This window comes from Pleurodeles waltl, chromosome 5 (genome assembly GCF_031143425.1).
Source record: "Pleurodeles waltl isolate 20211129_DDA chromosome 5, aPleWal1.hap1.20221129, whole genome shotgun sequence".
In the NCBI taxonomy this organism is placed as follows: Eukaryota; Metazoa; Chordata; class Amphibia; order Caudata; family Salamandridae; genus Pleurodeles; species Pleurodeles waltl.
In genome coordinates, this window is record NC_090444.1 from 748689228 (window position 1) to 748711265 (window position 22038).

The 22038-nt window shown below is 48.3% G+C and overlaps 1 protein-coding gene across 2 annotated transcripts in view; it reads left to right on the top strand.

Annotated features, from left to right (window-relative positions):
• NPHP1 (nephrocystin 1) overlaps nt 1–22038 on the top strand; it is a 523503-nt gene that overhangs the window by 453866 nt on the left and 47599 nt on the right. For both annotated transcript variants that reach the window (XM_069234711.1, XM_069234712.1), the window contains exon 17: nt 4048–4160. In XM_069234711.1, coding sequence (XP_069090812.1) covers nt 4048–4160 — 113 coding nt within the window. The remainder of the gene's footprint in view (nt 1–4047; nt 4161–22038) is intronic.

A 22038-nucleotide genomic window follows, 5' to 3' on the forward strand; every position in this document is an offset into this window, starting at 1 on the left:
CTGATTGTTGGCAGGGTCCCGCCAATCCCCAGGCGCTCTCTGCAGGAGGGCACGAGCGGATCGGGTGAAACACTACTATGCGAGGTACAGAAGTAGGCTAAGGGCCTCAGGTCAATGCCATTCATCTGAAGCGGCCACCGCCGCATGGGTTACTGAAAATTGCAGGGTACACCAAATAGGAATTGGGTATCAAAGTCAGGCTCCTTTCTCCTCACAAGAGAAACTAGCAGCGCTGTACGGCGCAAGTGAGGGAGAAAGGTACAGCCCCGTACTGTTCAAGCTGCCATGGGACTCATGTGCTCGAGCAACAGGCCCTGACTCACCCAGGGCTGTGGATCGGGTTCTGACTCTCCCTCCTCAACGGCATTGGGATCAGTCGGCACAGCACCCCACTAGGCACCCAGGCACTGAAATGCTAGCACTAATGCCCCCAAATACACCGGATAATTGCTGGATTAGCTTTCCGGCTTGCAGAGCCTCACTATGCGGCGGCATCTTGCGGCCAGATTCTCTGGTGCCCCCGTTTAAGGGCAAATTTAAGATGCTTACTTTGGCCCAGGTTCTGTCTGCCATGGATTGCGGAGACTAAATGGTAGCCCTGGACCTGCAGAAAGCGTATTTTCATATTCTCATCCTGCAGTCCCACAAATGTTACCTGTGGTTCAGGATAGGCCAGGAGCATTTCCTATTTGCCGTGCTGCCATCCGGCCTTACCTCTACCCCTTGGGTGTTCATTAAAGTGATGGCAGTAATTTCAGCCATCTTCAGGGGTCTGGGATAGCAGGTTTTCCCTACCTCGAAAACTGGCTGTTGAAGGCAGACCCACCTCAGTCGGTTGTAGACCACCTCGAGACAGTGGCGATCCTTCTTACATCTTTAAGGGTTCCCAATCAGTGTGATGAAGTCACACCTGACTCCTTCGCAGAGGCTTCCTTTTTATAAGAGCCATCCTAGATGCAGTGCTGTACAGGGCCTTCCATTCACTGTAACCTGTCCAGGACATTTGGGCAATGATCGAGACATTTCAGCCTTGGTCCGGAATCTCAGTGGGTGTGACTGAAGAATCTTAGCCTAGTTGCCTCCTGCATCCTGCTCGTCAACTGTGCCAGGTGGTACTTACATGCTGTGCAGCAGGATCCGAAGTTTTGTTGGCCCCTCAGCAGGTTGGAACCACGGTTCGGAGGAAACTGCAGAAGATCTGTAGCAGTGGCTTTTGGGCCACCTTCCTAGCAGCAGACACATCTCCCTTCCAAAGTCAGAGTTGACGGTGGTGACAGAAGCATTACTGCTGAGTTGTAGAGATTTGGGAGAAGTGGAGATAAGAAGACGCTGGTACCCCATGGAAATCCGACTCCACATCAATATGTTGGAGTTGTGGGCCATCTGCCTGGTGCTGAAGGCCTTCCTGCCATCCATCAAGGGGACACTGGAGCAGGTTCTTGTGGACAGCACTACAACCATGTGTTTGTAGGATGGGGTGGGATCCTGGGTCCTTTGTCTGAGTGTACTCGCTTCTGGATCTGTTAATGATCCAGTCTTGATCCCAATTCTCAGTTCTATGTGAATCCAACCACATCGATAGTATAAAACGAATCATGCAATCAAAAAAGTCTCCAACGCTCCACTTTTATTTTCTGTGACTTTTATTCATAAAACATTTTCTTTATTCCCATCATAAATACACCCAGCCAACGCGTTTCGTTCCCCACAGAGAAAATTCATCAGGGCCTGAAAAACATATGCAAATATCCATCACCATACTAAAAAACATCAAATGTGCAATATTCTTAAAATCCTACGGTGATTGGTGACGAGTTTTATCTTAAACAATGGAAGAGAACGAGAATCTGGATAGCATTAATAGTCACAGGCCACCTCTTGCATTGATCAAGAAGGTCTTTTCCAGAAAGGAAAAGCCTTGTACTTCCCTACTCCTTTTTGGAAGAAATTGCATTATGGTTGTATTAGACCTCTTTAGTACACAATCCAGATGAAAATAAGAACTTGCAAGTAATCCTAGGCCACTTTGTGATGGTAATCCACGTCTAGAGAAGTGTGTGCCTTGGTACAGACCTGACCTGTGCTGTGTTGTGCCCAGCAAAGGAGTACACTTCAAACCTCACAGGTTAACTACACCCATTACCAGTTCCACCATGACCAGTGCATATCATATGAATGACCATGATGGTTCAGTTCCCATCAGTTAAAGGGTACAATTTTGGTGGTTGTGGATAACTTTTCCAAGATGGCGTACTTTATACAGCTCATGAACATTCTGCTCATGCTCTTGGTGTGACCTTCGTCCAACACATTGCATGCCTTCGTGATTTACCACCAATCATTAACAGAGAGGTTTAGAGTTTGTATTATGGTTTTAAGCATAGTTGTGCATGTCAGTTGATATCAACAACTCTTTGTCTGCCTGTTGTCCCGAAGTTGATGGGCACACTGAAAAACGTGAACCAGTGTACGGAACACTATTTACATTGTTTCATGGCCACTATCTTTATGACTATGTTCATGCTAAATATCGTAATATATTGAGAATCCTATACCTCACGTTGTACACCAGTGCCACCTTGTGACCTTTGATAAACACCACTCGGAGCTTACCTAGAAAAGTGAGAAACTGGAACAAAAAGGTTTTACTATACTTCAGGACTTGCATGACAATCCCAGGCATTGCAGTAATGCGGGGAAATGACCTTAAATGCGTTACTCTAACGCAAGATGCGTGAAACTTGGCAGTGCTGGGCAGAAGGATACATAGCATATAAATTATGGGTCGTACTTATTTCTGAACGTGTTTCTTGTTGATTTTTTTTTATCTCCTTTGGAAAGGTTTCCGCCCAGAAGATTGTTCAGATGCAAATAAGATGATCAGTACCAATGCATCCGCTGGACCATTCCTTTTTGCCCTTTAGAATTTTACTGCAGAAGGAAGAAGGGAGCAGCTTTTAGGGGACCTCCCTCACAATTGGCCATTGTTCACCGTCAAAAAATGAGGCTAGAAATGGACCAGGACGGGTGTTTTTGGTCTCAGTTTCCTATCTGGAATTGCGATCAAGAAAATTGGGCATCTGAAAGAATTTAAGAAGAAACGCCCTGGAGACACACCAAGGCGAAAAGGGGCAGTAAGAGGAAAGAAAAATTCACTCCCCAAACTTCAAAAATACAGGGCAATTTGTCCGGGATACTTTGGGTCAGAATGTGATCTCCTGGCCCTTTGGCAAGACTGGAAATATAAAATTTGATCATAAACACGTCGCTACTTACAAGTGAATTAATTTTGAAAGAATAAAAAAAAAAGAAAATAAATCCCTCACCACCCCTACCCTTGGGAAAGACAAGGATGGCATCTGAAAGCACCATCTCGGCCGTTGTCCGCAGTTGAAAGGGGCTGTAGACACCCCATCAGCAGCTGTTACATAAACAGACATTGAATGGTTCACATTTCGAAATATTAACAAGGAGACCGAAATGAGGCATGTTCAGTAGACAGCGTGTTGTGTGTTTTTTTTTTACTTGCGTCTCCAAAAAGAATGGTTGTAAATATATCACGCCATCAAAATAAGTCAAATGCCAAATACGTGCAAGCACTACGTAGCTATTAAGTATGCCGTACTCTCATTCCTCGTTTTTCTGTTTTTCATGGCTAAAGTTACTTTCTTGTTAAAACTGAAAAACAGTTGGTTTTTAATCTCCTGTATAACTTTGTCTGGATTTTTGTATTGTGTTTTAGCAAACTTTGATATATATATCATTGAACAGGGGACAAAGTTAACGACGATGCAAAACTGGGGTTGCTTTGACTATTGCGTCCAACTAAATTATTGAAGCCCAAATGCTTCTCCTGCGACATGTATAATACGTACAAGGCTGTTATTATTGCACAAACAACGGTAGATTCCAAGACTCGTACGTAATTCATAGTTAGCCAATGTATCGAAATCAAGTCGCATACCATGTGAAAATAATGAACAAGATTGCACATTTTGAATGGTGAGTACCGTAACGTTATAGTTTGTTCTTTGTATGCTCCCACAGCCTCCTTCCAGAAACCATGATTGGCAGTGTCTGTTGCATCACTCCATTGGTACTTTACCGCCAAATTCTTGGTGATGTGCTGCTGAAGGACAGAACATGCATGCAAAATACAGGTACAGTAGCTACAGGTATCGCAATACATAACTCAAAATAATCCAATGAACATGTTTGGAAACCAAATATTGGTGTAATCATCATTCCAGAAATGTTTTTGATTTTTTTTGTGTTTTAAGGCCTTGAGGGATGAAATTAGAATTTAACATTGATGGGATGAGCAGGTATCTAGACTAAACGAATGGTAGGTTTACCAGACAGAGTCGTGTTATCTATGGGAAGCGATTGCAGTTGACACTAATTGGGGATAAAGATTAATAGGACTTTCAAGTTTCATAAGAACTGAGGAAAGCTTAACAAATTAGATTCTCTGATAGAGACTTCCAACTGCTGGTTCCTCATCTTGTGAATTTTTCTCATGCGCCAGCCTATATCTGGAAACTTTTGATAGCAATTCCCCTTATGCATTGGTAGGTGGCATCATGCAGCTCCGCTTCTGATTTTTCCCATCCCGCACGTGACGTCAGGGCACTATGGTGCTCATTACGACTTCGGCGGATAAGACTGCCGACTGCCGTGCTGGCGGACGCCAAAAGACCACCAGCATGTCTGTCCTCCGACCGCAACATTACGACTGCTGGTGGCTTTCTGCCATTTTCCAGGTTGAAAACCGCCAGCAGTAGTACTGGCAGTCAGCGGTCTAGTAGCGGTTGCACTATCCACACCGCCACACCTACAAAACACCACCTGCTGTATTTCAATTTGAAAAACGGCATGGTGGAGTTGTGTGGGTGGGGTGCTGGCGGCAGTACAAGTGCCAGGACCCGTTCCCTCCTGGACAACCACCTCGACGGCCAGGTAAGGTGACCGTCCGAAAGGGGAGGGGGGTTGTTGTGTGTGTGTATGTCTTTTGGGGGGGTATTGCGTGTGTGTGTGCTTGCATTAGTGTAAGGGTGTTGTGAGTGTCAGGGTGTGTTTGTGGGTGCGTGCATGTATGCGGGTGTGTGGGGAAGTACGTGTATGCAGGGGTTACTACTGGGAGCCGGGGGTGGAGGAGTTACTGGGGGGTTCAGGGGGTGGTAATGTTGTAAGGGAAGGGGGTGGGGGGACCTTGGGTGGATGGGGGAGGTCTGGGAGTCATCTACCGGCAACAGGAATGCAAATTCCTGTCACTGGTAGCCTTTCCACCAAGGATTTCGTGGCGGTGCTGCCGTCATGAAATCCCTGGCAGAAATGCGAACTGCACCACACACTGCTTCGAAGCTGGTCCCTCCTCCGAACCCGGTTCCACCCAGTTCAGTTCCAGCACCATGCTGCCATCTGCACCTCTGAAGACACCACAACCCTAGGTGTCAACGCATGGCTCCGATGTCACTGATGCCGGACACAGAGCTGATAGTCAGAATCCTCCTTTCTAGGAGCTCACAGCCTTGTCACGTATACTCCTACATGAACCCTGAAACCTCACATCAACAGGTTGATGATGATGATACTAACAACGATGATGGCATCCCCTATGATGATGCAAACCTTTTCTTGAACTTGCAGGACGTCAGTGGGCTGAATAGCTCACAATATATTGGTCCTCAAATCCAGTTATGGTGACAGAGGCACCTGTCTCCTGTGCAATAGTCAGAAGGAGAGTGGCAGAAGTGTTGAAACTTAACCTTCCTACCGCAGAAATGAAAACACGTGTCTTGACAGATGTGCTTAATCCTAGGTAAACAAGTCAGGAACCTTTTCTGCCTTTTAATGACGACCTCATGGAAGGTCTCAGGAGCACATTGGCAAAGCCTGAATCTCGCCTTCCAGTTAACAGGCAAGCAGCTAGGTGGAACAGGCCTGCTTCCAGAGATCCAGATTATCTTTTCCATATTCCTACTCCTGAGAGCTTGGTGGTGCAGGCATCAACAAATCACCTCAACAATGCCACCTGATAGGGAATCAAGGTGATTTGAGACATTCACCAAACTGATGCTTTCTTCTGCCAGCACCTAGGTCTGTCGATACATCTGGCCAGCTGGGCAGATACAGTCATGCATTGTGGGACAGAGTAGCATATATCTTGCCAGCTGTTACAGATGACATTCGTCCAACTCTACAGCACCTCATCACAGATGGTCAGGATACAGTGAAGCATTCCATTTGTTCAGGCCTGGACACAACAGACTATCTGGGCAGGACAGCTGGAACCAGTGTGGTGCTTTGGCGTCTCGCTTGGATTCGCTTCCCGGTCTTCTCTAACAATGTTCAACAGTCTTTGATGAACATGTCTTTTGATGGCTATAGGCTATTTGGATCAAAGGCATACTCAGCCTTAGAAAGATTCAACAAGAACAAAGCCACTGTTTGCTCCCTAGGCCTAGCCCTGTCAGTTCAGCAGATGTCCTGACAACTTTGCTCCTTTCAAGGCTTCTGAAGGGGATCCCAGCAGTGGCAATGCCAATTCAGCCCTGAGCAACAACTGGCCTCTCAATCCTTTTATGGGTAGAGGTCAGGTATCAGACTGACAGCCTCTAGGCCCTCAAGGGCGACAGTCCCAAATCCTAGCCACCACTCCTCCTGCCTTGGCAGCTCACAATCACTGAGTTGGATGAGGTATCAACTTTTACATTCCCGGGTGAAGGAGTATCTTATCCAACCAATGGGTGCTTCAAAGTGTAGATAACGGTTACTCCCTACCCATCCTGTTCTGTCCTCCGGACATACCTCCAGCACCACAACATGTCCGGGATGACCACATGTCCATACTCTGCAGAGAAGTTAAGGCTCTCTTGACCAAGGCAGCAATAGGGAAGGTGCTGGCACCAGAGATTGTGATTGTCTGTTATTTCCTGGTAGCAAAAAAGGATGAAGGCCTTCATCCCATCCTCGATCTTCACCCTCTGAACTTTTTCAGCAATTAGTACAAGATTAAAAGGCTCATTCTGGCCTAAGTCCTGTCTACGTTGGACTCAGGAGACTGGATGGTGGCATTGGGTTTGGAGGATGCCTATTTTCATGTTCCTGTCTGTTAGTTCCACAGACATTACCTCCGGTTTCAGGAAGAGTGCTATGAATTCTCCTTGCTCACCTCTGGCCTTACAAGTGCACCTCAGATGTCCACAAAGGTGACAGTGGTGCTTGCAGCCCATGGTGTCAAAGGAGACTCTTCCTACCCCTCCCAGAGCTAACATTCCTCACTAATGTGTCATTACTGTGTTGGGGAGGTCATCTGGGATGGATGGAGATCAGAGGACTGTGTTCTACCACGGAGACTAACCTCCATATCAACGTATTGGAATTGTGAGCAATTAGCTTGGCGCTGATGGCGTTCCACCCGACCATCAAGGGGATGGGTAAAGGTACTCACAGACAACACGACTGCCAAGTGGTATTGCAGCAAACAGGACAGCATGGTTTGTGGTTCTTGTGTCAGGAGGCTCTACATCTCTGCCAATGGCTGAACACTAGGAGCATCTTCTTGGTACCCAACAACCCAGCGGGACAACAGTACCCAGTGGATCACACACGGCAGTTGCACTTGAAAGTGGTATAGGGCATGTTCCAACAGTGGGCAAAACCCTGGCTTGGGCTCTTTACCACTGAGGAGAATGCGCAGTGTAAAAGCTTTTGCATGTTGGAGTTTCCGAGGTGGTTCTTTCTCGGAAACCCCCTTTGCCTGAATTGGGGACGTCTGCCAAGAGCACTTAAAAAAATCAAGAAATACTGGGCCTAAATCATCCTAGTGGCACCGATCTGGATGAGGAAAATCTGCTACCCGAAACTTCTGGCCGCAAGTAATTGTCCTCTGATCCGGTTGCCACTTGGGGAGAACTCCTGTTGAATCAGCATGGCCGGGTTCTTCATCACTGTCTACATAACCCACTTCTCCATTAGAGAACAGCAACAGTTGATGGCTTTTGCTTTTCCCCCCAAAGTGGTTGACATCGTCATTGCAGCAAGGCATCCATCTACCAAAAATATTTATGCAAGACACTGCAAAACTGCAAAACTATTTATCCAACCCTTGAATGCAAAATTGTCCGTTATTTTTTTTGTCTCTCATTAGCTGAACCAGACCCTGCTGTATCAATCGTTAAGGGTTATCTTTTGGCTCTTCTGTGTTTGCAAAATCAGCGCTCCCTTTTTAAATCACCAGTTGTGATGTGTTTCCTAAAAGGGGTTAGTCCACATGTTCCCGTGAACACCTTTTGTGATGCCGAAGTGGGACCTTTATTTGTTCCTCACTTACCTGATGTTCACTCCCTTTGAACTGATGCACAGCTTTCCTCTCTGCCTACTGACCATCAAGAGGGCATTCCTCATCACCATACCATCTGCCAGGCGATTGAGCGAACTTCAAACTTCATCTGTACAGCAGCCACACACTTCATTCTTCCAGGACAAATTGGTCCCTTGGACAAAAGCATCATTCCTGCCAAAGATAGCCACGTCTGTTTAAATCGGACAGTCCATTACTTTGGTGGCTTTCTGTGCTCCACTCCACCCCTCCAAAGAGGATGGACGGCTCCACCGCCTGGACCCTATGAGGGCCCTTAGTTTCTATGTAGCTCAGACCAAGGATCAATGACTGGATGAACACATTTTTGTCAGTTTCTCTGGAGCTAAAAAGGTCAAAGCATTGCAAAAGAGCACCATCTCTTGATAGATTGTGGTATGCATAGAGATCTTCCGTTAGCTGGCCATGAAGCAGCCCCCAGAAAGGCTTGCACACTCATTCCACCAAGGCAAAAGCTGCTATCACAGCTCTGGTGTGCTGTGTCCCAGATCTAGACATCTGCCAGGCTACTACATTAGCATCCTTCTATATAATCACAAAGCATTACTGCCTGGACAGCCAGGTCCGGCGAGATGGGCACTTTGCTCAATCTGTCCCCCAGGATTTCCTAATCTGAGCCATTCCACAGACCCGCCACCTGAGGAGGTACTCCTCTGGTATTTATTCACCAGGTGAAGAATCTGCAGTTTGAAGTCTTTATAAGAAGAACAAGTTACTTACCTTCTGTAGTGCCTTTTTTGGTAGAGACTGTCTAATTGCAGATTACTCTCCAACCCACCCTCCTTCCCATTCTCTGGAATGGACTTGTGCGATACATTATTAAGACTGTAATTTACAGATCTGCTCACTGGTATTGTGTTTTCTGTTGGCTCCTTATCCGATGGCGAGCACAAAGGTCAGAAAGAAGCTGACTTATAATAGAGACTTTGAACCGCAGATTGCTCACCTTTTGAATAATCCCCAGGCATCAGACTGGATCTGGAAACTTTTTCACAGTACCTCTGCACGCTGATGGAGGGTACTATGCGGCTACGCACTGACACCACTCCCACGTGCTGACGTCATTTCTTTCTTTCTCTGCTGTCTGGAGCTTCCTTTTTTCTCATTGAGACCCTTCTTCCTAAATAATTTACAGTACGTAAGGTAAATGTCACATACCAAAATGACAGGTTTTAAACCCTATAAGGAATGTCACAAGCAGGTGTCTGTGACAAACCCACATTAGGTTTGCCTGTGGTGCCTTGGTAGGGTAGTGACTCCAAGACCTACAGTGATTGCACGTTGATGAACCCAAAGGCCATACGAGACTTGCAGGTAAAACTCTACATCGCCAAACACCACAGGACTCCTCATCTGATAGAGACTTCTAGTTGCAGATACCTTTTTAATTTCTCCCAGGCACCAGACTGTAGCCAGAGAATTTTCTGAGCAGTACCCCTGCGTGCTGTTAGGTGGTGTTCATCGGTTCCACGTCCGTCATCAACATTGTCCGCACCGGATATGATGTTGCAGGTCCTATATAGGACCACCCTGGCGCACTGATATCATTTCTTTTCTTTCTGCGCCAGCTAGCACCGATCAGAAGAGAGCTACCCCTCAGTCAATTTTTGCCTGACCACTTTTAAACTTTTTGTCGTAGATGTTTCGAGTTTTCACATCCTGGTGCATCGAGGATGTCATTGAGAAAGACTGGGTTTAAGCCCTCCAGTTCCTGACATTGGGTGATGTCCATGATGGATCCGCACCTCGTGTTTCTCTGGTGCCTGGAGCACAACCACAACCCGAAGTCAGTTTCCTTGTGTCGAGTGATGCATCCAAAGGCTTTGAGGGAGTGATCCCTGAAGCTGATGGCGGCCTCACGCTTGACTCCATGCAAGTCATGGCCCCGGTCAGGAGGAAGGTCCAGGGAGTGGTTGTAGAGTCCTCTATAGTCGTCGTCCCACTCCAAGTCCCTGGGGCGATTGGGTAAGTCGACGCACAAGAAGAAAAGCAAGAAGTCAAAGCATTCTTTGACTTGCGTCAGCGCTCTAGGCCTCGCTCCAAAGAACCTGCGCCTTGGACGACTCCGCGTCTCCCTGTGTGTCTGGGAGCCAGAATGACCCCTGCCCAACTCCAAGAGTTTTACGGGGCAATACGACTCATTTTTGGGCAGCCTGACACTGCTGGAGCTCCTTTCGGCCCCGCGGAGTCAGAGGAGGTCCCTTTGGGTTCCACGCCAGCAGCTTCGGCCTTGGAGGGGCACCCATGGAAACTGTCCCCAACTAGATCGATGTCATTCGTACTACCCTGACTTTCCCCAATGCCGACGCTCATGCTTACTGGTGACACCATCCCCATTCTCATTGCCGACACTGAGTGGGTGGGCATCGTACGGCACGAAATCAGACACTGACAGGAGCCTTGCCTCCAGTGCTGGATCCTGAGCCCCTTTCTTATGGGATTGGTTTCGGTGAAGAATGGGAGGGGTTGCTGGACCCTTTATAACACTGTAGGAAGCTGGCCTAGTGTGTGGTGAGTGCCTTGGGTATTATCACCTAATACCAGGTCCAGGTATCCCCTATTAGTGGGATGTATTCAGTGTCTAGGAAGCCAGGCTCTCCAGAGGTAGCTGTGGATGAGCAGCCAAGTTTTATCTAGGAGACATGCAATGCTTATGCAATGCCACTGTAGTCACACAGCACTTACACACATGAAAGAGCCACACAGTGTAACAAAAATAAAGGTACTTTATTTTAGTAACAGAAATACTAAAATACTATATAAGCAATACCCCAACTTGAGGTAAGTAAAACACACTAATATTTGTACAGTAGCAGTTAGGAATTAGCATAGAATGCAATAGAAAACAGTGAAAGCAATATTAAGTACTGAAGGCCTGGGGGAGACCAAACCATATACTAAGAAAGTGGAATGCAAAAGTCGGGCCTCCACCCAAGGAAGTGGAATGGGTAGAGGGGAGCTGGAGGAACAAGGAAACCCACAAGGTAAGTACCAGAGTGCCCCCCAGCGACCAGAAGAAGAGTACCTGGTTCTCCCCAATCCCACTAAAAGGACTTCAGATAAGGATATTGCAAGACCCAGACAAGACTGGAAGAAACAAAAGGGGGATCCTGGAAGTGGAAGACCTGAAAAAGAAGGGGACTAAGTCCAGTTCACGTTGAAGTGTCCGGTGGTGGCAGGAGCCACTACCCACCCATCTGTGGATGCAGGACCAGGTCGACAGTGGACGGAGACAGTCAGCAGTGCAACACTGGAGCAGCTGGGGAGTTCTTGGAGTGATGCAGTTGACGTCCCACGCCGGAAGAAGGATTGCAGTTGGTCAGTGGTGTGGAAATCCACCAACAAGCCTTGGCAAAACCAAATGTAGTTCGAGAAGAAATGCTGGGCTACTGGGGACCACCAAGGTCCAGGAGGACTCAACCCATGGAGGGGAGTCCCGGGTGACCCTCAACAGTGAGGAGAGTCCCAGGAAGAGGAGGCAGCCCTCAAAGGCGACCTACAGGCAGCAAGCACAGGAGTCAAGGTGAGGCCCATGCAGCACACCTGGAACGTCACAGGAGAAGCATGCAGAAGGTTGTGCATTGCAGGGGAGAGTGCTGGGGGCTGCGGCTACACGGATCCTGAAGATCTGTGGAGTAGAATCCAACAAGCCTTGGTAGCTGCAAGAGTGGCTGTGCACGGGGATACTGTCCTGCGTGGAAAGGCAATGATTTACCATCTCCAAAGTTTGAAAGCTGGCAGAGAGGACCAAGGGGACCGCTCCAGACCACCTGCCATGATGCAGGATCCACGCAGCTCTGGAGGAGAGGCGATCCACACAGCTGGTTGTCGCTGCAGTTCGTGCATGCAGATGCAGGGGAATAACTCCTTCACTCCATGGGAGATTCCTTCTTGCTTCTTGGTGTAGACTGAAGACTTGCTGCCCTCAGAGGAAGCACAGCTGGGGAAATGTCTTAGTTGCTGGAAAGAGCCAGAGGAACAATGTTGCAGAGCAGAGTCGTCGTTGTAGCTGCAGATTGTAGGTTCCTGTGAAGTCCAGTTGCGGTTCCAGTGGCCAGAAATTGAAGTAAACGATGCAGAGGAGTCCTGCTGGCATCTTGCATGTCAAATCTGAGGACCCTCCCAAGAAGGAGACCCTAAATAGCCCTGGAAGTGGAATTGGTCACCTAGCATGGTGACCACCTATCAGGAGGGGGCTGTGAAGTCACTTGCCTGGCCCGGCCACTCAGATGCTTCCAGAGGCCTCTGCCCACCTGGGGTTCAAGATGGCAGAATCAAGTGGCCACCTGGAGGAGCTCTGGGCACCATGCCTGGGGTGGTGCTGGACAGGGGAGCAGTTACTCCCCTTTCCGTTTTTGAGTTTCACGCCAGAGCTGAGACTGGGGAGTCCCTGAACCAGTGCAGACCAGTTTATGTAATGAGGGCTCCAAATGCGCCCTTCAAAGCTTACCAGTGGGTTGGAGAGGCTTTCCCTCCCAAGCCATGTAACACATATTTCCAAAGGGAGAGGGTTTTACCCCCTCTCGCAAAGGAAATCCTTTATTCTGCTTTCCTGGGCTTGAGCTTCTGGGCTTCTGTCAAGCAGCAGGAGGACAGAATCCTGTCTGAGGGGTAGCAGCAACGTGGTCTGTCTGGAAAACCCCAGAAAGCTGGTATGAGCAATGCTGGGGGTCCTCTAAGGAGCTCCCAGAGTGCATAGAATCATACAGCCAATACTGGCAACAGTATTGGGGTATGATTCCGACATGTCTGATACCAAACATGCCCAGGTTCGGGGTTACCATTATGTAGCTGAACATAGGTAGTGACTTATGTCCAGTACACGGGTAAAACAGCTTTCCCTCACGAAGTCCAGCAAAATTGAGCTGGAGTTCATGGGGGCATCACTGCTCATGCAGGGGCGCCCTCCCACAGAGATACCTGCACCCTGCCCTCTGGGCTAGGAGGGCCTACCATAGGGGTGACTAATAGTGACCTGGTGCAGTGACCTGAAGTGAAAGGGTGCATGCACCTTTTCATGCAGGCCTGCAGACACATTTTACATGGGCTCCCATGAGCTGCATAATACATGCTGCAGCCCATGGGGAACTCCTGGTGCCCCACTGCCCTGGGTACCTGGGTACCATATACTAGGGACTTATATGGGGGCATCAGTATGCCAAATGTGGGGTGTGTGAAGTCCCAGGAACCAAATTTAGAGGGAGAGAGCACAGTCACTGGGGTCCTGATTAGCAGGATCCCAGTGAACACAGTCAAAAACACACTGCCATCAGGCACAAAGTGATGGTAACCATGCCAAGAAGAGGGTACTTTCCTATAAATACCAGCTCCAAGACCCTGTTGACTGACGTACAGACTTGGGTGAAGCCAGCGGACTGGATACTTCTGCCATCACCTGCTCCACTGTCAATCCATCACGTCAGGCAGGTGGGTTTCGCAGATAGTCCGAAAGGGCTACTCCCTCCCCTTTGAGACTTCCCCTCCATCCATGCCACCATCCTATGACTGGATGACAGAGGATCACTAGTCCCTTCTCCGTGACGAAGTTACAACTCTTTTGGCCAAGGGAGCCATAGAAGAGGGTTCCCGTGCCGGAAGTAGATCATGATTGCTTTTCTGCTACTTTCTGGTACCCAAAAAGGACAAAGACCTCTGCCCTATCCTAGACCTTCGATCCCTCAATCTTTCTCAAGAAGTAGAACTTCAAAATGCTCACTGGCTCAGGTTTTATCTGCTTTCGACTTGCAGGATGCTTATTTCCTTATTTTTGTCCTGCCTGCCCAGAGATGTTACTTGGGGTTCACAGTAGGCCTAAAGCACTTTCAGTTCACTGTGCTCCTCTTTGGGTTTACCAGCGCTCCTCAATTGATCATCAAAGTGATGGCAGTGGTCTCATCTCATCTGCGCAGAACAGGGTTTTCAGTCTTCCCCTATCTTGATGACTGATTGTTGAAGGAGGGCTCGGCCCAGGCTGTCGTACTCTACCTCCTGTATTCACTGGGGTTCACTACAAACGTACCAAAGTCACACCTGACTCCCTCTCAGATGCTCCCTTTTATTGGCAATGTTCTGCACACAGTGCAGTTTCAGACTTATCCTCCCAAGCAGCAAGTCCAGGATATTCAGGCTATAATACCGACAGCTGCATTCCACCTTACACCACATCTGTGGCTATGGTAAGGGTTAACAGCCATGTCTTTCCTCTCCTAGCCACCACAGCTAGCAGGCTCAGTCCTTTTGTGGCCACAGACATGGCTCCCACACACCTACTAGGGCTTAAAGCCAGAGTTCAGCCTATCCTACGGTTCATGGTGGGCTAGGAGCATTATCACTTTGCTGTCCTCCCCTTTGACCTTGCTAGTGCCCCATAGGTGTTGACCAACCTCGAAGATTGGTTGTTGAAGGCGGGCTCACCACCAGCAGTCATCTGTCACCTCCAAACTACGGCTGACGTCCTGCACTTGCTGAGGTTCACTATCAACATGCCAAAGTCACACCTGACTCCCTCTCAGAAGGTCCCTTTCATTGGAGCTGTTCTGGATATAGTGCAACTTCTAGCTTACCCTCTGGCTATTCGGGCTATGATTCAAATGTTTCAACCTCTATCTTGGATTTTGGCTAGAATGCCTCTGTGGCTGCTGTGCCTCATAGCCTGCTGCATCCTGCTGGTGACACATTCCAGATGCATATGCAGGCGTTGCAGTGGAGCCTGGAGTTCCAGTGAGCACAGCATCAGGGCAATCTCTCTGACAAGGTCCAGATCTCGAAGGGAACTGCGCAAGATCTGCAGTGGTTTGTGCCCGAGGCAGATCCCTCTCCCTTCCCCAACCAGATCTGAGAGAAGTGACATATGCATCACTCCTGGGATGGGATAGCCGTCTGGGAGAGATGGAGATCCAGAGGCATTTGATCTCTGGCGGAGTCAGGACCCTACATCAACCTGTTGGGGCTCAGTGAGACATGGCTAGCATTGAAGGCATTTCTTCCCTCTGTCAATGGGAAGATGGTTCAGGTGTCCACGGACAACACTAATGCCATGCGGTACTGCAACAAGCAGGGCAGGATGGGATCGTGGATCCTTTGTCAAGAGGCTCTGTGTCTCTGGGCGTGACTGGAACAGCAGGGCACATCCCTGGTGGTTCAACATCTAGCGGGCTCTCTGTACCCCAGAGCATACTAACTCGGCTGAAAATGTCTACCAGATCACAACTGGCATCTCCATCCGGAGGTGGCGTAAGGTCTCTTTCAGCAGTGTGGAGATCCTTGGTTAGATCTGTTCGCCTCCGCAAAGAATGTGTAATGTTAGCAGTTTTGCGCATAGGAGCTTCCAAGGCGGCAATCACGCAAAGACGCTTATCGGCTCAAGCGGAACTTAGGCCTCCTGTATGGCTTTCCGCCCATACCACTTCTGCCCAGATTTCTCAAGAAGATCAAGAGTCTGGTATCCTGAGTTGTTGAGTATGTCCATTGATCCTCCGATCAGACTGCCCCTTCGAGAGAATCTTCTGTTGCAGCAGTGGTGGTGGTGGTGGGGATGGTGCTGCACTCAAAATTGTCAACCCTCCGCCTTCTTGCGTGGAGTTTGAGTGGCGTCAGTTGACAGCTTTTGACCTTCCGCCTGAAGTCTGTAATGTAATCTTGGCAGCCAGGCGTCCCTCCACCAAAACGGTATACACCTGTTGTTGAAGGAAAACTGTGGCATGGCGCACAAACAAGCCTGTTGACCCCCTTTCTGCCTCTCTCTCTGTTGTCCTATTGTTGATCATTTCTCTGACCCAGCAGGTCTGCGCTATGGGCACTCTCAAAGGTTATTTGTCTGCTATTTCTGCTTTTTTGAGGTTGCCTGATGAACCTTCTATGTTAGGTTCCTAAAGGTCTTACACATAAGTTTCCTCCACCCCCATTATCCCCCAGTGAGATCTGAATTCGGTTTTGACATTTCTGATGTGCGCTCCTTTTGACCTTCTCACAATTGTCCTTCACACTTTGAAAACAGCCATCCTTTCTGCCAGAAGTCGTTATGCCCTTTCATGTAGGCCAGTCCATCACCTTGCCTACTTTTTATGCACCCCCACATCCTTCTATGAAAAAGAGGAGAGACCACCGCCTGGACCCAAAAAGACAATTGGCGTTCTATCTTGATCATACAAATGAGTTCCAGGTGGATGATCAACTCTTTGTCGGTTATGTGGGTGCGAAGAAAGGTCGGACAGTACAGAAGTGGACCATCTCCAGATGGGTCGTACTCTGCATTAAGATCTGCTACTCACTGGCCAAAAAGCAACTCACTGGCCAAAAAGCAACCCCTTGGGGGCGTATGTGCTCATTCTACTCGAGCTACACCTTTGACCGCTGCGTTAGCCCGCGGAGTTCCAGTACTTGATATCTGTCAGGCGTCAAGGTGGGCATCTGTGCACACATTTGCCAAACACTACTGCCTGGACTGTCAGGTCTGTAGGGATGGTTACTTTGCCCATTTGGTCCTGCAGGACTTTCTAGTATGATCTTGGTTTGCAGACCCACCTCCAGGGATGGTATTGTTCGGGTATCTATTTAAAGGTAAGCAATCTGCAACTAGAAATCTCTATCACATGAACCAGTTACTTACATTCAATAACACCTTATCTGGTAGAGACATATTCTAGTTGCCGACCCACCCTTCCTCCCCACCCTGCAAACTGTTTTTTAGGGACAGGGCTCTCCCTTAAGGGCCTTAGTGTTGACTCACCAGTTGTAAGTCTTCTTCATGGCTCTGCGTTTCTGGTGTGGAAAGTCATGAAAGAAACTGATGTCAGCGCGCCAGGATGGCGCCTGTATAGTGGTCCGCAATGTCATACCTGGTGCGGACGACCGATATGGAGCTGATCGACGCCACCTAACGGCCTGCAGGGGTACTGCTCAGAAAATTCTCCGGATCCAGTAAGGCGCCTGGGGGAAATTCAAAGGTAAGAAATCTGTCTCTTCCAGATAAGGTATTACAGAAGGTAAGTAACGTGTTCGTTGGGACTGGTCCACTTCCAAAGGTCGATCTCAGTCAAGAAGTCATAGGAGCCACTCCTGAAGTTCATTGTCATTGCGCTCCAAACCTCTGGGTAAGTCAAAGAAAAATGTAAAAAAATCCAAGCAGGACTCTTGCACTCCTGAGAAGGCGCAAGGGCATCACCATGCCTTGCAATCTTGCACTCAGTCATTTGACATTGAAGCCAATTTTGCAACTTGTCCCAGCACATATTTTTTAGGGCCTTCTGGGCTGCCCGAGACACTGAGGCAAGTGTTTGCTCTGAATCTTGGGATGCCTTCCGACTTCCACTAACCTCTGTCCCTACATCTGGGGTTCTGCTTCTAGGTTCACTCTTGGTATCAGTTGGACATTATGAACCCTACGTTGGGCCTCCCTGGCTCAATTACCGGCTTCACCATCCACGCTGGGTCCCCAAGTGTCGACATTAGACGAGGAGGTGCCTATTCTGCTCTCCTTCTCTGAGTTGGCGCTGCTACAACCTTGACCGAGGCCACGCTCGGTTTCTAGCACACCAAAACTTTCCCTGCTTACCATCAGCCTCAACAAGACAGGTCCCAAACCTTGCATAGCTTATTTTCATTGGACTTCGATAATGACAATGAAGCAAGTGATAAAATTGGCCAAACCTACCATGAAGAAAACTGTTATTATGCCTGCAGGAGGCCAATGACTTTGACACCGCTCCTGATTCTGGCCTTCTCTCACACCAGGCCCTGCCACTGAAGAAAGCGCTCCCTTTGCTGTGGTCATGCGTAGGGCAGCCAAATTCTCGACCACCAAATCCCTATCTTAGAAGTCAAAACCAATTAACAACAGAAGCCCTTTCAGCTGGGTTACCCCACTTCTCAGCCTCGTCTGCCTTTTAATGAGGTGCTCACTTATACCCTTCTCGGGGTCTGGACCAACCTTCCTCTGGCCCCCAGCCAGTCTCCAGATGTCAAGGCTCCACCGACCTGCCCCAGGCGACCCTGCCTTTTTGTCTCAGTGCTCTTCCCCTGAATGCTTGGTGGTGCAGGCCTCCAACAGTCAGACTAACCTGAACACCATCTTGAGTTCTCCCTTCAATAGGGAGTCCAGGCAACTGGAGTCCTTTGAGAAGAGGTTATTTATTTCCACTAGTTTGGCCATCAGGTCAGTTGCTGGGTGGGCTGCTTTAGGAAATTGGGTTACTGGCTGAGTAGGGTGAAACCCTACTCAAGCAACAACCACAATCTCTGTCAGGATGAGACACAAGCAAATCCCAAATTAACTTGTGCTCATCCCTCTGGTGGCTTGGCATCAAAGCAGTAAGGCTTAACATAGAGGGATTGCTTAAAGTATTTATGCAGTACTTCAAACAGTGAAAAAGTGAAAACACAACACAAGGAAAGTCCCACACCAATTTAAAAAAATAGGGCGAAAATAAATCATTTGAAACCAAAACAACAAAAATCCAATCTGCATAACCAAAAATAAGCAATTTTTAAGATTTAAGGTAGACGAAACGCCTAAAGGCACAAAGTGCCACTCGCGGTTATCTGGTCATGCTTTAACAGGTGAAAGTCACAAGTTCTGGCTGACCGCGATGGAGTGCGCTGGATACAGTGACCAGGTTAGTCCAGCTGAAACAGTTACCTTCAAAAAGTCCAGTGCGAAGTGTTACATTCAAGATGGAGAAAGGCTGCGAGGAGCAGAGAGCGCATCGTGGATAGTCACTGAGGCACGAAGAGCAGGCCGGGGGTTGCGGAAGGTTGTCATTTTAGTGTGAAGATCCTGTCAGGCATCCCAGATGGTCATTGCTGGAGATTCACGTTAGCGGTCTCCATGTGCTGCCAATGCTGTAGATCAAGATGCATATCTCTCGTAGCCAGGCGTCGCTGGCTGTCACTGTGGTGTGAAAAGTCAGGTTCACTGGAGCTTCTTGTTGACAAGTGGAACGGGCAGCAAGATGTTCCGTCAAACAGACCCACTCGCTGTTGTGAAGAGCCCAAAACATCAGGATTTCTCCTTTTTTTTGGAAAGGGTGCTCCCCTGATGCCTCACAAAGAGTCCAGAACCTGAGGGTACCTCTTAGGGATGAGGAACTCACTCCACCAGAGGCCAGCAGGGCTGAAACAGGTTCAGGCAGCAGGTCAGCTGATCAGATGCAGGGAGGACTCTGGAGCATATGTGCCTGTGGTTCAGAACAAGTAGTCAGTCATCTGACCCTTGGGAGTCACTTCAGCCTGGGAGGAAGGTTGCTGGGCAGCAGAGTAGCAGTCCTTCTGACAGCAGAGCAGACGTCCTTCTGATGGCAGTTCAACACAGCAGTCCTTCTTTTATAGTATCCACAGCCTCCAAGGTGTTCTGAAGAGTAAGGTCTGAGGGCCCAACATTTATGCTTGTGTCAGCGTTGAAGTAGGAGAAGGTCCTGGAGGTTTCCACCCCCAGAGGTGTTTTGAATTGCCTGCCTCCCTGCCTTGGTCCCAACTTGTCTGGAGACACAAAATACTAGTTTAAAACCATTTGGGAATGTGCTCAGGCAGAGTCTTTGTGTTGTGCAAGTGTGGTAGGTGACAGTCCCGCCCTAATCAAGTCAGAGATGGCCCATCCGATCAACACCTACTGCTCCTTGGTCTCCCTGTCTGAGAGCACTACTCGAAAACCAACTGCGAGCTACACCTAGTCATTTGACCCAGGAAACAGGCTGCACGCCCTAAATGGTTAGGACAGGAAAATGCCATTTAAAAGTGACATTTTCGTAATTGTGACTTAAAATCCGACTTTACTGTTAAAAAGAGTTTTATATTACAATTCTTTAGACACCAAACTCAACATTCCCATTTGCTCCCAATTGAGTTACCACTTTTTAAATGTAATAACATAACCCAGTATTATCTTATGAGAGAGGTAGCCCTTGAAGTAGTGAAAAATACATTTAAGACTTTTTCACTACCAGGACCTGTAAAACCTAAAAGTACATGTCCAGTTTTTTATATACACTTCACGCTGCCCTCTGGTCTGTGTAGGACCAACCCTAGGGTTGACTTATAGGTATAAAAAAATGAAGGTGTAGACCTGGCAAAACTTTAAAACTTCACACACAGGCTGCAATGACAGGATTGAGACATGTTTAAAGGGCTACTTGAGTGGGCTGCACAATGAGTGCTGCAGGTCCAATAGTAGCATTTAATTTACAGGCCTTGGTTACATGCAGTACCACTTACTAGGAATTTACATGTAAATTAAATGTGCCAATGGGGTGTAAGCAAATTTTACCATGGTTAAAGGAGAGAGCACAAACTCTTTAGCATTGGTTAGCCATGGTAAAGTGTACTGAGTCCTAAAAGCCAACAAAAGCAGGTTCAGAAAACAGGAGAGTGAAGGCAAAAAGTTTGGGTATGACCCTGCAAAAAGGGTAAAGTACAACAGTTGCTTTTCCCAGGCTTTCTGGGATTCAGTTGCTTAAGTCCTCCCAAGTGTTCTGGAAGACCTTCGAGCTTTCCTGATTCAAGGTATGGCGGACAGCTGTGATGCTGCCAAATTTACAACTTGCTGTGGTCTAGATACCACAGACACCATAAGGCGCGTCATTGGCACTAGTGTCACTTTTCATTGTGATGCTGGCTGCCGTCAGCAGGCTTTTAGAGTGATGTCCTGTTGTCCGTTATGAACATCCCTTTCAACGGGCCCCATCTCTTTGTGGACAAGTCATATTCTGCTCCGGAGTAGTTCACAGAGAGAGCAGTGCCACATCACTCTCCCTAGGCTTATATGCCCCGCCCCACCCGCCATGTCAACCATACTGTTCCTTTCACAGTTTTGGCAGGGGTGCCCAATACCACCAGCCAATCCAGCCTCAGCAAAGTGTCCATCAGTTTTGCAGCCAAGGCCATGGTACCCATCCACCCTGCGGTCAATCACTCCTGGTCAGTCAGGCTACTGGCTCTTGTGGTGGGACAGGAACACTTTCAGTTCACTGTGCCCCCCTTTGGTCTCACCATTGTCCCTCAAATGTTCACAAAAGTGATTGCAGTGGTAGCCGTACACCTTCAGAGTTCGGGGCTGTCCCAGTCTTCTCCTACCTCAGTGACTGACTGTTGAAAGCGGGCTTATCGCAGGCAGTCGCCAGATTACAGCAAGCCTCCTGTCATCTTTGTGGTACACTTTTAACATGTCAAAGTCACACCTGACTCAGACACTCCCTTTCATCAAAGCCGTTCTGGGCACGTTTCGTTTTTTCTGCCTTTTCCTCAGAAAAGACAGTCAGCAACATCCAGGCTATGATCCTGATCTTTCAGCCACTCACATTGGATTTTTAGTGGGGTTGACTTGGAGGCTGCTGGGACTGATGGCTTCCTGCATCCTGCTGGTCAAGTATGTGCAGGCTCTGTATTTGGATCTGAAGTCTCAGTGGGCCCAACATCAAGGTGGCCTCTCTGACCACGTTTAGATTTCAAAGGAGAGTGCGGAACACTTGCAGTAGTGGTTAGTGGACCGCGATTTGGTCAGCGGCAAGCCAGAGCTAAGAGTGGTGGCCAATGCATTGCTTCTGGGTTGGAGTGGCCATCTGGGAAATATGGATATCAGAGGACTCTATTATTCAGCAGAGGTCCCGGCTCCATATCAACCTTCTGGCTATGAGGGCCATTCTCTTTGCCTTAACAGTCTTCCA